We start from the raw sequence: 15,199 nt of genomic DNA, 5'->3' as shown, positions 1-15,199 counted from the left end.
CTGCCGGACGGTGCCCGGCGCGCGGCTGGCGGCGGGGCCGGGAGCGGGAGCGGAGCCGGGAGCGGGAGCGGAGCCGGGCAGCGGCGCGCCCGCCGAGCAGCGAGCGGCGCGGAGCGATGAACTCGCGCAAAGGTACCGCGCTGTGCCGGGCGGGCGGGAGCGGGGGGGACTGCGCGGCCGCCGCTGCTCACGCCGGCTCCCGGCTGTTCTCTTCTCCCGGCAGTGCTGGCCCTGCAGGCCCGCAGGCGGCGGCCCAAGCAGTCCGCGGCGGCCGGCAGGAGGGACAAGCACCCGGCGGCCCACAAAAAGTGAGTATGGGGACCCCCGACCCGCCGGGACGGAGCCTCCCCCCGCGACCCCTCCGCTGTCCGCGCGTGCCCCCGCGCGGGGCTGCCGGCGCCCCGTGACCCCCGCGGGACGCACGGCGGCTCCCGGCAGGGCACAGCGCCCACGGGGAATGCCGCCACCGCCGCTCGGGGACCGTCCCCAGCCCGGGCGCCGGGCTCAGCATCCTTCGGGCAGGGCCGCCGCTGCGCGCCCGGCACTCCGGCCGCCGGCCCTGAGAATCCCCGGTTTGTCGGGCATCTGCCGAGCCCACGTGTTCCTCTTGGTTCTCCCTCCAGTTCTCTCATCTTTGTGGTCCCGTTTCCCAGTGCTTTCTGTTCCGAGGTTTCTTTCTGCATCATTGTCCCATCTACAGGCAGTCCTTTTTTCATCCTTCTCGGTACCATCAGACTGTTCCCCCTTCCCAGATGTGTCTAATCGCCAAGGATGCTGATACCAGTATCTCTTTGGTTTAAGTGTCTGTTAATCCGACAGATAAGAACAGAAGTTGTTCTCTGCTTTCCCCTTCTTGTCTTCTGCTAGCCCTTCATGTTCTTGTCACTGTCTGGTTGATCTTTACTCATGATACTTGCTCACTGAATCACATGGGAACATTCTTCCATCCTCTATTTACCACACTTTATTCTTTCCTAGGACACTATGGCTTTGGACTATTTTCATTTTTTTGTCCTTGAAGGATTACATGCTTGTGTCACTAACTTTCACTGTGTTTTGTTCAGTGGAACTTTATTGGTGACTCATTAAGTTGCCAGTAGGCTCTTGTCTTTGTTTTCGTTACTTGGGGATCCAGTCTACCTGCTTTGTTCTGACAGGGAAATACGTCCTCATGTCACTCGTTCCCCTCTCCTCCTAGCTGGCTAGTCTTAGAACTGGGAAGCAGTGTCTGATGGATGGATGGATATAGATGTGGGGGGGAGAGATGCTGCTGTGTGCTATGGCAAATGATTCAGGGGGCAAGGTCTTTTTGTGACTTCTGCTGGAAGAAATAATAATAATATATCTCTGACCATGAAGTGTTTGGTGTGCTTTTTCTTTTTCTAGTTACAATGAATGAGTGCTTTTTCCCCATTAGGATGGGTAAAAATAACATAGATGAGGTGCTGGTGTAGTGGTGATTGGACTTTGGCAGCTAAATTTTGTTCACATCCTGTTCCACTTGTGGTGTTTCCTCCAGCATTGTGTAAAAGCTGTATTATACTTTCAGTTGTTTGAATTTGGAGTTACTGCAATGGAAACAAATGTTATGTGCAAGATAGGCAGTAATTGATTCCCTTGTTTCCAAAGACCTTCAGTTTGTAGTGTTACATGGATTTGTCTTTTGCCAGTTTGAAAATGGAAATAGGTTAAATTTCATTGTAGCTCTAGGTTCAGAGTTATTTTTGAAGCTTTCAGTTAAGTGTTAACCACAAGGTTGTTAATAAACTTCTATTCTTAGGTGATAGAGCATTCAATACCCTTCTCAGGTGAGCGAAGTGGGATGTTTTACTGAATGAGTTTGTTAAAAGTTTGCTTTCACAGAGAATAAGTTCAGAACTGGTAGTCTTTGTGTTTGCTGAAGAAGCTGGCTACTGTGAAGTCAGGGTGCACAGTCAGGAGCTGGCCATTTGCCTGGCTGAGTCGGCATTTCCAGATGCAGTGCTCCAATCTGATCAGTTGCCTTATGAAACAAGTGGTTTTGCTGTAGTTGACAAGAGCCATCTTTTCTCTTCTGCTGTGTATGTTTTCTCTTCATACCACTTCTGTGCTCTGGAGATGACCTACTCTGTTTCATGCTTCTATATGAAACCAAAACTCCTTTCAAGTTTTTAAGTCTCCTTGCAAATAGTTGAGACCCCCAAAGTAAAACCAGTATCAGACATTTTCAGTATCTCTTTGGTCCTGTTTCTAGCTTTAAATTCAACTGCTACAGCATGTTCTAGTACTTTAGAGGCATATGGTGTCTGTGATGCACATCAAATGTACAGTATCTGCAAATTAAAATGTTGATTTGAGGGGTGGAGATTCTATACCATAAATTCCCTGTACTGAAATTATGACTTAGTTTTGAATCCAAAGCAGTTTTTCTTTTAACTGGTTCTTACAAAAACTTTCCTCTGCCCGGTCAAAGCTTTATGGAGTAACTTCCATTGTTGCTGTTAACAATGTGCTTCAAAGAGAACTGCAGGATTCCTCTTGTAAAATTGGCTAGGAGAGTTATATCGTATTGTAGCTTACTTGCAGGCTTTTGTTTGAAGAGTATTAAGGTGATGACACAAAAAAAAAATTGCAGTACCCTGAACAGCTTTTTGTCTGTTATGACCCTATTTGCCAAAGCATGCTGTAAGATTGGTCCTGTAGCTGCTCAGTGTTGACCCCAGAAGTCAGTGAGAACTGGTGGAGGTGAATCTGGATTTGTTTTTTTTTTTTTGGAATAGAGTAAAAAAAAAATAAAATGGAAGCTGTCTCATATTTTTTAGAGAAAGCACTTTGTCTTGAATCAAGACTATACCTATAGTTACATGTAATAATAAAATTTACTTGGAATGGCTTTACTTTGAAATCAAACATCCAGGCTACTGAAACAGAGTATCTCACTGTATTATGATAAGTTAGCACTTGATTTTGGTTGTAATAGATGAATTTGCATGCAATGTGTCCAAACTACTCACGTATTTTTTCATCTGGACAAAAGATTAATCACAATTATTACTTTGGGTCCTCTGCGATTTATTTCTCCTTAAAGTGGAGGTCTGCATTGAGAGAGGTGTGTGAAATAGTGATTTTGACAGATGCTTGAGTCTGTTCAGAGATAAACTTGCTTACAGGCAGACAAGCCTGTTTACTGTCCTTCACTTGGTGCTAACAGACTGCTCAGCTACACCTGCCTTTTGCATTCAGCAGAATGGTGCCTCTTTAAGTTCAGACCAGTACAGACTTCAACTGGGGTAACCTTCTACCTTGGGTATATTTTTTTGCTTGACTTTATTTCTAAGTGAATGTGACAAAACCCAAGTGACTACCCAGTTAGAGTTGTCCTCTGCAGCACGTCAACTGTACATCTTTATCCAAAGCATTTGGTAAGTAAAAAAAAATAAAAAAAATCTAGATGATGGTGTGTGAGAGCCTGTGGAGAGAGGATTATGTATGCTGCATATTTTGATAGAAATATATAAATCCAAATACCAAGATTGGTTTTTGGTTTTGTTTTTAAGCAGTACTTTAGAACAGGTGATACAGACCGTGGGATACTACTTTGCAGCGGTGCAGTACATCCGTGTTGGCTAATATGGGAAGTGCCAGATTTCTGCACTGTGCACTTCCAGATGTCTAACTTCTTGAACCCACAAGTATTGTACAGCTATCAAGGTTTAGGATATATACATTATTATGGAATCTTAAAAGTGTAAAAGTCATGTGCTGCTTTTGTTTGTTACTGTTTCTCTACCACAGTGTTTTTCATCCTCTTTCAGTGTTTTTTTTCCTTAGAAGCAGCATCTGTTAGGTAGTTCCTGTTCCCATGAACACTGGCTGAATATTCTGGGCACTGACCGAAGGCTGTGGATGTAGCTCTTGGCCCTTCTATATGAGAGTGGCCATACACTCCCACAGTCTGCAGTGGTCTTGTATCTGCCCCTCAAGCGTAACGTTTGTGAAGTTTTTTTCTTTTCTTCTTGGGATAATTTACTGAAGAATATCAAAGAAGCTAATGTTAAATTTTTGAAAGCTTTTAAAGAGGAGGATTAGGAAAAATTCAGAAGAGTAGAACCCAAAGTTATGCCAATATCTGATGAAAGTGAGTAAGGTGACTTCAGTTCTCTACCAAAGAAAACTAAATGATAAAATGAAAATGTAACTATGTAGCAGTTGTATTCGTAATTGATCCCTTCTCTTTTAGTAGTAATTGCTTTTGTTGTGATTCTACCAGACTCATAGCTTTGCAAGCTAGCCTATATTTTAATAATCAATACCTAATTCTGTTCAAATTGCCTATGGGGACTCTGGGAATGGGCATTCTTTTACTGGGTTGTTTAAAAACGAAATTAAAAATATTAATATTTGAAGAAACAAAAAATTGTCTATCTGTCATTACAGTTCCCAGTATTTGTATCTTTAAAGTACTGTTTGTATCATCCTTCCTATATTTGAAGTGCTAACCCTTGCTTCCTGGTTTTTCTAGCAAGACTTTTTGTTTTTCCCTTTCTCTACAATCCTCATCCTTGTTATCTCATTTTTCACTTTTAATCTGTTAACAGTTAGAGCATATGGTAAGTGTAAGAGGGATGGTCCTATTTGAATTTGGCAGAGCTTTGATAGCAGTCTTCTTGTGTTCACTGTCTTCCCCAGTAATACACCTTTTAGGATGAACTCTGCCTTTGTAAACTATTATGTCTGGATGGATCTCTGATAATGTGCAGAAGTGGCTGGAAAAATGAGCCTAATATAATAAAGCACATGCAACAGAACAGAATTGCAGCAGTCTGCATCTGAGCCTAAGATAACCACAGAAGAATTTTTTCTATTTAAAGAAGATTTTCTGAACAAGCTTTTTGGCTGAAAAAGGTGGTTTAAATTTCAAAGTGAACCTCTGTAAAGGTACTAACTTTTTCTGCATTTCATGTGTACTGTTTTTATTTTAAGTTATACATTGGAAAACCCTAGGATTAAAATAGTGTGTATGTCTAAATAATACATATTCTAGTTTTGTCCAGCAAAGCAGCTGACAGACTTTTGACTTTTATATCGATGTCCTCCATAATGAAGTGATGTTCTGCTAAGGAAATATTTTTGAGTGTTAATGCTAAAGGAATCTTATCTTGAGCTTCTTGGTTAAAGGCAAACTACTGAATAGACCCTGGTGGAATAATGCTTCTTGACAGTATTGGTGCCTCACTGTTTTTCCTCAACAGAAGTTAGTTAATTAAAAGTTGATAATTTGAATATAGGAGATTAAAAGAACCAAGGGCTTCAGTTGCCTTGAGCTATTATCAATGCTTAGTTTGCAGTTTTCTAAAATGGAAGGGAGTATTCCATCATTAGAGGTCAATTATATTTTCCTATCCCTAAGGAAAAAAAGTTATGTCTCTACTGTTCTTGTTGCAGTGATAAAGGTCAGAACAGTCTTGCTACAGTATATTTACCTTAAATTCCAATGTTAAAATCAGCTGTTCACTAGTTTACAAACTGTATTAAAATTGTATTGGTTTCGTATTCATGTTTCTAAAGAAAGCTCTCTTGGGACATATTTCTGCCCTTAGTACTGCTCTGCTTTTTCTAGTCTCATGTTTCACCTCAGTAATTTCTCTGTGTAATAACTGTCTGCTGCTTGTTACACTCCTGTTGTTGCTCACCTGAATGTGGTGTTATTCCTTCATCACTGACTGGGATGTAGATTTTTTAAAACATCATTAAAATCATTAAAAAATCCAAGTACTTAATAAAAATCATTAAAATACAAGTAAAAAGTCATTAAAAGAATGCAGTTAAATGCAGCTGAGAGTTAAGTAAGGTGCTTGACTAAATATGTAATAAATAAAGCCTACTCTTTTTTATGGCTGTTTTAATGTTTGAAAGCTAATGTTTTAAGATAAATTGTGCTTCTTTATAAATGGTGTTTTACATTTATGATGATTACATGGTTCACATCATACTGTCTCATAAAAGATTATGTACAACTGAAAACTGCTCAAAGAAGGTAGGAAAGGTGATTGAGGATATTGGGTAACCTTATTTATGACCAGTACATTTCAGATATGTAAAGGTGATTAAGAAGCATTTTGATATGCCTAAAAAAATCATTACAGGTATAGAAAGGGAAGAAGAAATAACTTGCCTTTATTAATTACAAAACAATGGTATTCAAAGAGTGACTCCAGTGGGAAAAAACCCAACCCAACTTCTTTTTGTACAGTATAAGAGGCAGAATGTGGCTTTGCAATATGTTGTAGAGTCCAAGTTACAGGTGGGTTTAAGAAGGAGAAGACTGGTAACCAGAACCATCAGTAGTTTTTAAGAATGCTGTTGTCAGTGCACTGTGATTTTCCAAGCCCCTGTTTGCTGAAGACCTGTCAAGCAAATTTGTCCTAATACAGAGTGATCCACTTGTGTACTCATCTCCAAGCATATGTTTCTGGCACCCAGTGGTATAATACTGGCCTAGGTATGTGTCTGACCTAAATTACTGTGGCAGCCCTTAGATTTTCAAGGCCACCTCTGTGGATCACTTGCAGCAGCTGACAGTGTTCACAAGCCTGACAGGATCTGTGAGCCTGGAGCCAAACAGGGTGGCTAATGTGTGGCACTTCTGTACCCGTCTCAGGAAGGAGCTGTGAAGCTGGAGTAGCTCCTAAATCCCAGTGTACAGTGAACCAGTAGAGGTGTGTTTGAGAAGAGCTTTGATGCCCAAGAACAGGAAGGTTATGATGATAGGGTGAGGAGGCTTTCCAGGGAGTGAAAAATACTGAAGGAATGGGCATGCTTGAAATGCTACTTTCCTGTAGGCTTTGATGCCATCTGCAGGTCTGAGTTTGATACCAAAATGAGCCTGGGATTGCTTTAAAGTTGAGAATCTAAGAATTCAGATTATTTCCTCAGTTGCTGTGAACAAGTAGCTTTATTTTAAGGTTTCAGTTCTCATGCTTATGTAATAGCTCAGTAGTTCACTCACCTGTGAAGTAAGAGTCAAGATGCCTAAGGAATTTCAAGCTTATTTCAACATGCCATGTGCAAGTGTCAGTCATAAGATTATAGCCATGCTAGGCTTTGGTGTGCAAGGGATGGCCAGTAGCTTCACAACCCTTCTGCAGCATAATCAAAAGCAGCAGACTGATGGAGTTGGAAGGTGAGTGATTGAAAGGGAAGCATTGCTTTCAAGTTTCACTAACACACAGGTATCAGCATGCTGCTTGGCTGCTGCCAGGTAACTCTGAGTTACAGAACAAACACATGGTGACTGGGTTAGAATGAGGCTGTATGGGTCATTAAATGATTTTTCTTTTTAGTGCAGCAGTCACAATTCAGCACTTTTATGAAAGAGGGAGCCCTGAGGAGATCAGAGGCTTAAGCTTTCTTTCAAGTTCCCTTTCCTGGTGTCAGAAGGCACATTATGACAGATCCCTTTTGCCAGCATTTATTCCCTGGTGAATGTTGTAAAGTGTCAGGGAAACCTGGATACAACCAGGAGCTTCATGATACTATTACGAGTTCTGGTTCAAAAGAATAAAAATCATCTTCATGGATAATAGTATCTGAAAAAGCATTTGACTTTTTTTTTTTCTTTTTAAGGTAGTTTATTGCTTGGGATGACCTGTTTTGTATATTAGTAACACGGTGTCTCAGCACATGTTGATGTCCAAGTCCATTATGCTGGTCCCTAGACATCTAATCACATTCCAGTCAAATACTCTCAGAGCATTGCCTCTCTTTTTAAAGTTAATTAGAGATTTTAGTGTTTGTTTTTTTGTTTCCCAGAAATGTTTTCTATGTAGTAACTTGTAAGTTGGATTGTGTCAACAGTGTTGAGGAGATGACACACAGATTTTTGGTAGCTGCTTCCACACTGTGCATTTCATAGAGCCACTCTTTAATCAGGAATGAGCAGTGCTGGGAGTTGGAAGCTTTGTGATGAACTCAGCAATGCTGCTGTGGGCAGACATGATTTGGGCACACCAGCCAGTCAAGGCTCTTGGGAAGCCGGATGTGAAAACACAGTGTGTGAATCTGAAGTGGACTTAAAATGTGAGATAAAGCTTTAAAGAACTACTCTGAGGCTATCACTGTGTTTTAGATCACCAGATACCTGTTACATAACTGGTTTGATTTTTAGTATGGATCAGTTACTTTTAAGTGTTGCATTCTCAGTGCTAATTCTCACAGCATTTAAAAACAAGGTTGAAATTATTTATTCCAATAGACAATACCATTTTTTCTTCATTTGTCTAAAACAAGTGTTATTGAGAATCGGTTAGTTTACCTAAAAATGTTGCAAAAAAGTTAGACTAATTTTTTACATATTGTATAAGAAACATGGTATAGGAAATAAAATTATTTATCCTGTTCTTATAATTGAAAGGTAGTATACTTGTATTCTCTAATGTTTATTTCTGATACCAGAAAATCAGTTTTGTGTAATGAGAATAATTGTCTTGGGAATAAAGATGTTACTCTTTAAAAATGATAATTTTGATCTAATTTTGTGTTTCCAGAGTGACTCTCAGTAGCTTGTGTCTCACATGGTGCCATATCTTGTCCTAATTGTAGCATTATGAAAACTTGAGATAAAGTAGATCAGACTCCCTTCTCTTCCACTTGTACCTTCTCTGCAGAAGCTGCTTGTCTTAATCCTTGACTTGTGCTCTGCCATGCCAGTGAAAACAGAGAATTTTTAATAGCTGCAACTAAAAGGAACATGAAAATAAACTACAGCTGAGTACATATATTGAATCAAAACCACAGATTTATTTTTAAAGTTTTTCTGTTTTCATTATAGTTTTTTCTATATGTCAGTGTGTGGGATTACTGTATGTGTCCACTGGTGAGTGGAATTCATTTCTGGGATGGATAGTTTCAGTTGGGAGAAGGGAGGGATATTGCCAGTCATCAGCCTCCTGGCCCTGCTGAGAGGTCTATGAGCTTGATGTTGGTGGCTTTTTACTCCTTATTCTGAAATCCATTTGAATAATTTTTATGTGGTTCTGCAGGTTATTTCTGTGCTGCCTTGTAAATCCATGTTACAATCAATGTCAAGCCATCCAGATTTACTATACAATGGTGTATTTCACAACAGTTTGATGCTTGTTCTTTTGTTGGTTCTGTGAGTGGTTTTGCCCAGCTCCCAGGCTGCAGTTCTGCAGCCAGCAGCTGAACACTGGTGAGGTGCTTGTAGCCCCAAGTCTCTGTATCATCCTGTCACATTCTGGTCCTCTGCAGTGGTTCCATGTCTTGAACCCTTTATACTGCATTTTATTTCAGCATCTTAAATATCATGTTATTATATTATGTATGTTATTTACACAATATTATTATTATGAATAATTATTATTGCTACATTAGTTCCAGATATATGTATAACAATGGGTGCTACGCTGCACAACTGTACAAGGTGAAGCAATAGCTGAAAAAGTAGGTAACAGTCCTTTGATCAGTGGGTTGTTGCTGTTCAGTGATGAAACAAATCTCTAGGTAGGCCAAATCTTCAGTCAGAACGTGGAAAGTCCCAAGGCTCACCTTAACACAAAGCCTGTGGCTCATTACAAACAGCGGCAGCAGCATTTTTATTGGCTCCATGGCCTTGCTTAGTGTGATCCGTGGTGAGCAGCAATCACTGTTCTCTATTCAGGTAACCTGGATGCTGCCAGAGGAAGGGGTTCTTCCTGTACATTTGAAAAATTGTAAGAGAGTTAGCTTTAAGATTCCAAATCTGCTTTGTTTTTACAGAAAGTCTATATAATCTTAAACTGTTTTATTTTTATCCTAAATTATTTCCTTGCTGGGAACTGCAGTAGTAGCTAGTGGGAAAACCTGGGTAGTGGGAAAGTTCTCATTTGCAAATAAGCTTTGGAAAGACCTGTGAAGGTTGTATCTTGTTGAAGTACTGTCTTGAAATATTGGTGGTTTGCAGAGTAGCTTTTGTTTTTCTTTACATTTAACATATAGTTATTCAGCACCTCATTGGAAAGCTCTTATTTATTCTCGCAATAGAACCTTTGTACCTGCGGTCATGAAAGAAACTCTAAGGGCTTTGAGATATAAGAGGAGAGCATTATGTAGCACTGAATTGACTAAACATTGGATAAACATTTTAGCAAAATATAGTTGAAAGGGCTTGAATGCAATTTTAATGTATTACCTTCATTACAGAAATACTTAGTGTTCTGAAGTAGATCAGAAATATGGCAGCAAATAATGGAGAGATCTTTTGAGTATTTTAGAGGATGATATTTTAAGCAAAAGACCTGGTCTATGTATCTCATCAAGGTTAAGGAAAATAATATTTTTTTATTTTTTTTTTTTTTCTGATTATGACATCAGTATTGTTTTTATAAAAAATATATAAAAATGTGGATTAATAACCAGTTTCTCTCTCTCTATGTGTATGTAAATATATATATATATTTGTGGGCTGTGCTATAATAATACTATTGGCCTTCTTGGTCACCTGAGCTTGCATTGGTTCATGTTCAGCCACTGTCCACCAGCACCCCCAGGTCCTTTTCCACTGGGCTGCTTTCTTGCCACTCTGCCCCAAGCCTGTAGTGCTGCCTGGGGTTGCTGTGACCAAACTGTAGGACCTGGCATTGGTCTTGTTGAACCTTGTGCTGTGAAAAAAGCTTGGATGCAGAGACGCATGAAAATTATGGAGGTTTTTGAAGGAGCAAGGTAAAAAGAAAGTATTTTTTGTCCATTAGAAATAGGGACGTAGAAGCAGAAAGTATGAAAATTACTGTCTTGTCAATCAGTTTTTACTAATGCTACATGATAAATGCCAATGCTTCCATGAGATACTGAAGATGGCTGTAGTGTGAACAAGGAGCAGGGTAATCTCTAGCTGTGGGACTATTTTCTGTGTGTGTGTTGGTGTGGATCACAGTGAGCCTGTGTGTGCCTGGCTGAGGCTGGCCAAGAAGGCCGATGGCATCCTGGCTCGCATGAACAGCAGTGTGGCCACAGGAGCAGGGCAGGGATTGCCCCCTGTACTCGGCACTGGTGAGGACACACCTCAAATCCTGTGTTCAGTTTTGGGCCCCTCGGTACAAGGAGGACATTGAGGGGCTGGAGAGAGTCCAGAGAAGGGCAGTGGAGCTGGGGAAGGGTCTGGAACACAAGTCTGATGTGGAACAGCTGGGGGAGCTGGGGGTGTTCAGCCTGGAGAAAAGGGGACTCGGGTGTGACCTTATCACTCTCCACAGCTGCCTGACAGGAGGCTGTGGCCAGAGGGGTTGGCCTGTTGTCCCAGGGAACAGGTGACAGGACCAGAGGAAATGGCCTCAGGTTGCACCAGGGGAGGCTTAGATTGGATACTAGGATAAGTTCCTTCACTGAAGGGGTGCTCAGATGGCCAAAGGAATGGACTCCCAGTGAAGTGATGGGATCACCACCTGTGGAAGTGTTCAAAAGGCATGTGGGTGTGGTGCTTAGGGACATGGTTTAGTGCTGAACATGGTGATGGTAAGTCAATGGTTCCAGCTGATGATCTTAAAGATATTTTCCAACCTAAGCAATTTTATTATTATATGAAATAGCAGTGGAAAAGCTGCGTACATACTAAGAACTTTTTGTCTAGTTCTGATTTTCTCATATAACTTAAGATACACTTGCCAGCAGAATTAATTTGAAAGTTGTTTTCCCTTATATTAGGACTTGTTCTGCATTTTAATTTCTGTATTTAGGGTATTCAAATAATCTTGACATGAAACACAACAGCAGACCTACGTTAAACAGAGGACCAGAGAGATGGGAAATACGTTCCTCTTCTCTATTTGGTGTTCAAGAAAGTGAAAAAAGTAAACTTTATACATAGATTTTTCATAGTGGTCCTTCTCCTCTGGAGTTTTGTGCTTGGAGAGTTTTTCAATATTGTATTATTACATAACATAAACCAAATGATTTTATGATGCAGTTTTATTCTGGCCGTAGAAATAATTTTATTTTGGGGAGTATGTACTACCTTAGGATTAATTCTGTATGTAGTCATTGGGGATTTCCTTTGTTTTGAGTGGAAAGCAGAATTAGATTTTTCTGTACTGGTGAAAAACCATATTTGATGGGTCTTGGGAAAATTATTGTAGATGTTGATGTTCTCCTGCTGGCTTTTATGATTATTTAATATTGTTGCAACAAGCCGCTAGGTGGCAATATCAATTAAAAAATTTCCAATACATGCAGTTCAAGTTGTCATCTAAAATGGGGCACTAAGGAGTAGGTTTGATTAAAGTGAAAACATTACAACTTGTTGTATGCAAGATTTTCTTGTTGTAGAGAGGAAGTGTTCTTCCAAAGCACTTGGTGTGGGTGATTGGTGACTGAGGACAGCTGGGTGTATTTGGTTGGATAGAGAGGAAATGTGGTTTTCTCTTTTGTGTATTTCTGCAATATTTGTTAGACATTTGCAAAGGTGAACTATTATCATGCTATTTCTTGATGAAACTTGTTTTAACCTCCAAGTTAGGTTGTATCAGCTTTACTTGAGAAACAAATCCTTAATGGTGTGAACATGAAACATTTCAAATGACTTAATTTAAAATCAATATTAATTTACTTAGGGCTATGGGTGAAGTAATGAAATATTTAATTGTCTATTACAAGCAGGCACTTATTAATGGGTATTAATTAATATTATATCTTCTTTGGTGTGAGTGCCATTGTACAGCACACAGGCTGGGTTTGTATGTGAGAGAGAAAACTGAAGAGACTTGCACAGCTAAGCCATACAGAAACCATATCCCATGCCACAGGGCTTGTCTTATCAGAGGTCTCTGGTCCTTTTATTTAGATATGTATATCTTTTTTCAGCATGTTTATTGAAGATGCTTTTGCTGGTATTCCTGCTGAAGCTCCTGTTTGGGTTATTACTTTGGGAATTCGTATAATGAAATTGCTGGCATGTGACATTTCTGCTTCAGTGTGGTTTTACTGGAGCTCCTGTCTGCCTGCTCCATCCTGCCTGTACCACTCCACATGCATTTTTGAAACATCTGTGTAGTATGCTGTGCTCTTGTTAGGCTTTTTTCCTGGGTGCTTTACCTTTTTGGGGTTTATTTCCAATGCTTTGTTCTGTCACTAATGGGCATGTCAGCAACCCTGCAGTGACCATTGGGTAGTTTTGATGAGGTAGTGCTGTCTATTGCTTTAATACTTAGTCTTTATTTTATTAGGACTTATAATAATTTTATCAGGCAGTCTCTAGAGGAACGAATTTATCTTGGAGTGATTTATATTTTGCCTTTGTTCTGTTTATCTGCTGTGTATTAGGGTTTTGCAGTGACTATGCTTCTCAGTCCTTATGTCATGCAATTTCTCCTGATCCATTTGTGGTGTGGTTGATACAGCACAAGCATTCCCTTCAAGTGCTGCTTTTCAAGTGGTATTGAAAATTCTTGATTTGATGGTCTTTGTGCCCAGTAAACTGTCATAGATCAGACTGGACTGCTTGTTCAAAGAGTTGTGAGTGGTCCTTCCTAAAGTCAGTGGTAGTGTTCTTATAAGTTGCTATGTCTAGTATATGAGGTGTAGGCAATTAAGGATTGTGCCATTAAGGATTTTTATTTTTTGTTTGCTTGTTTAAGTTTTTTTACTTCAGTTTCTTTTCCATTTTCTTTTTGAGGTAAGTAATTACATCGTACATGGTGGTATTGTTGCTTTAAGGTGGTTCTCTGCATGCACTGCCTTTAAGAGTAGGTGGTTTAATCTTACTCTATTACAGTAGACATTTAAACACTACTGGGATAAAAGGAAAATATTTCCAAAACTTTGTATTGTGGTAAGACCTATGCCTGTAAAGTCTGCTGCTATTAAGGTTTTTATTAAGTTTAGTAATTTATAATTTATGCACTACACTGTTAGAGGCTGTGTAGAAAGTGCTTCATGGTTATGGGCTGTCTTAGGCATAGGGATCAGTAAAGCCACATCGATATTGTATCTGGGATAACTGAGCAGGGAATGTAAATGCTGAAATTCACTTAGCAGACAAAATGAGTTGGCAAATGCAGTTAAAGGTTTTTAGACTGATCCAGAATCTAATGCTGCCTTTCTTGCTGTTTTTCCTCTTCCTGGTATTCATTGTTGCATGTTTCTGTAGGTGAAGTATCCTGGTTATGTTTGAGGTGGCCTGTGTTAATGCAAGGTAGAAACTCGCCTATATTATATATAAAAGAGTGTATTTTCTGTGATTGTGTCAGTTTTGAATCCTGGTGGTATTTCTTCTACCACAAAGAAACACTTGTACATCTCTTAGCTGTCCTTTTTCTCAGGATTTTTTTTATCCAAAAGTGATGTTATGTCATTGCTGCTTAACAGTTTTTCTTCCAGGTGTGGCATGTACTTTGCACAACGTGTCCATGCCCTCCTGGCATTCTTGTTCTGAGTGCTTTGCTTTCTGTGATGGTCTGGTGTCTGTGTTACCACAGGCTTACCATATCTGAGTCTTTTCAAATGGGTGTCCCTTTAACAGTTTTCTTATACCTTTCTGTGATTTTCTGCCTTAGCGTTGCTCCCTTGCCTCTTCAGGCAGCTCCTGGTTCTACAGGGACAAAGACACCCATGACACAACCTGAACATTCCTTGTACTTCAGTGCCATCAGGCTTTCTTTGTTGTGGATTTTTTTCCTGATGCTTCAATTGTACTTAATTTGAATATTTTTTTTCCTACTGACGAATCCTATTAAGAGTGAGTACTGAATGCCTTTGTTCTTGTGAAAGCTGAATTGTCTTTGACTGATTTCAGCTGGGTTAATCACTAAGCATGTCCCTGATCACATTTATGTCTGGGAGAGCTTTTTTTCCTTTGGAAGCAAGAATCTTCAAATAAGTTAAAATACCCAAAAACACAGCAAAAGCCAACAGATGGACTGCTGGAACGACCTGGCTCAGAAAGTATCCTGTCAGAACTAGTGCTCTGTAGACAGCCCTGTGCTTTCATCTAAGACACATCAGAAAGTGGGATGCTTTGTGGGATGCCTGTTGTTTTGTCTGCCATGCATGCTGCAAATGCTAGCCTTAATTCCCTTCATGTAAGGCAATTTTATTTTTGTTTTGCCATGTTTTCCAGTTTAAAATTTATAGATTGCGCATGCTTTTAATGCTTTTTTCCCCGTGCAAATAACAGTTTTGTTATTTTCTCGTCTACTTCTTGAAGAGAGTAAATTGTGTAGGTGTGCCCTCG

At 40.0% G+C, this 15,199-nt stretch overlaps 1 protein-coding gene across 4 annotated transcripts in view; it reads left to right on the top strand.

Annotated features, from left to right (window-relative positions):
* Window positions 1-6: 6 nt before the first annotated feature.
* The window catches only part of SRPK2 (SRSF protein kinase 2), a 126,136-nt gene continuing 110,943 nt past the window's right edge, over window positions 7-15,199 (top strand). For all 4 annotated transcript variants that reach the window (XR_005952735.1, XM_041405461.1, XM_041405458.1 and 1 more), the window contains exons 1-2: window positions 7-132; window positions 224-308. Coding sequence is in view for 3 of the 4 variants with exons in the window: in XM_041405461.1 (XP_041261395.1) it covers window positions 117-132; window positions 224-308 (101 nt within the window). In the remaining variant the exon portion in view is untranslated. The remainder of the gene's footprint in view (window positions 133-223; window positions 309-15,199) is intronic.

This window comes from Onychostruthus taczanowskii, unplaced genomic scaffold (assembly GCF_017590055.1).
Source record: "Onychostruthus taczanowskii isolate IOZ18803 unplaced genomic scaffold, ASM1759005v1 scaffold23, whole genome shotgun sequence".
In the NCBI taxonomy this organism is placed as follows: domain Eukaryota; kingdom Metazoa; phylum Chordata; class Aves; order Passeriformes; family Passeridae; genus Onychostruthus; species Onychostruthus taczanowskii.
This window is presented reverse-complemented; position numbering and strand designations above follow the sequence as displayed.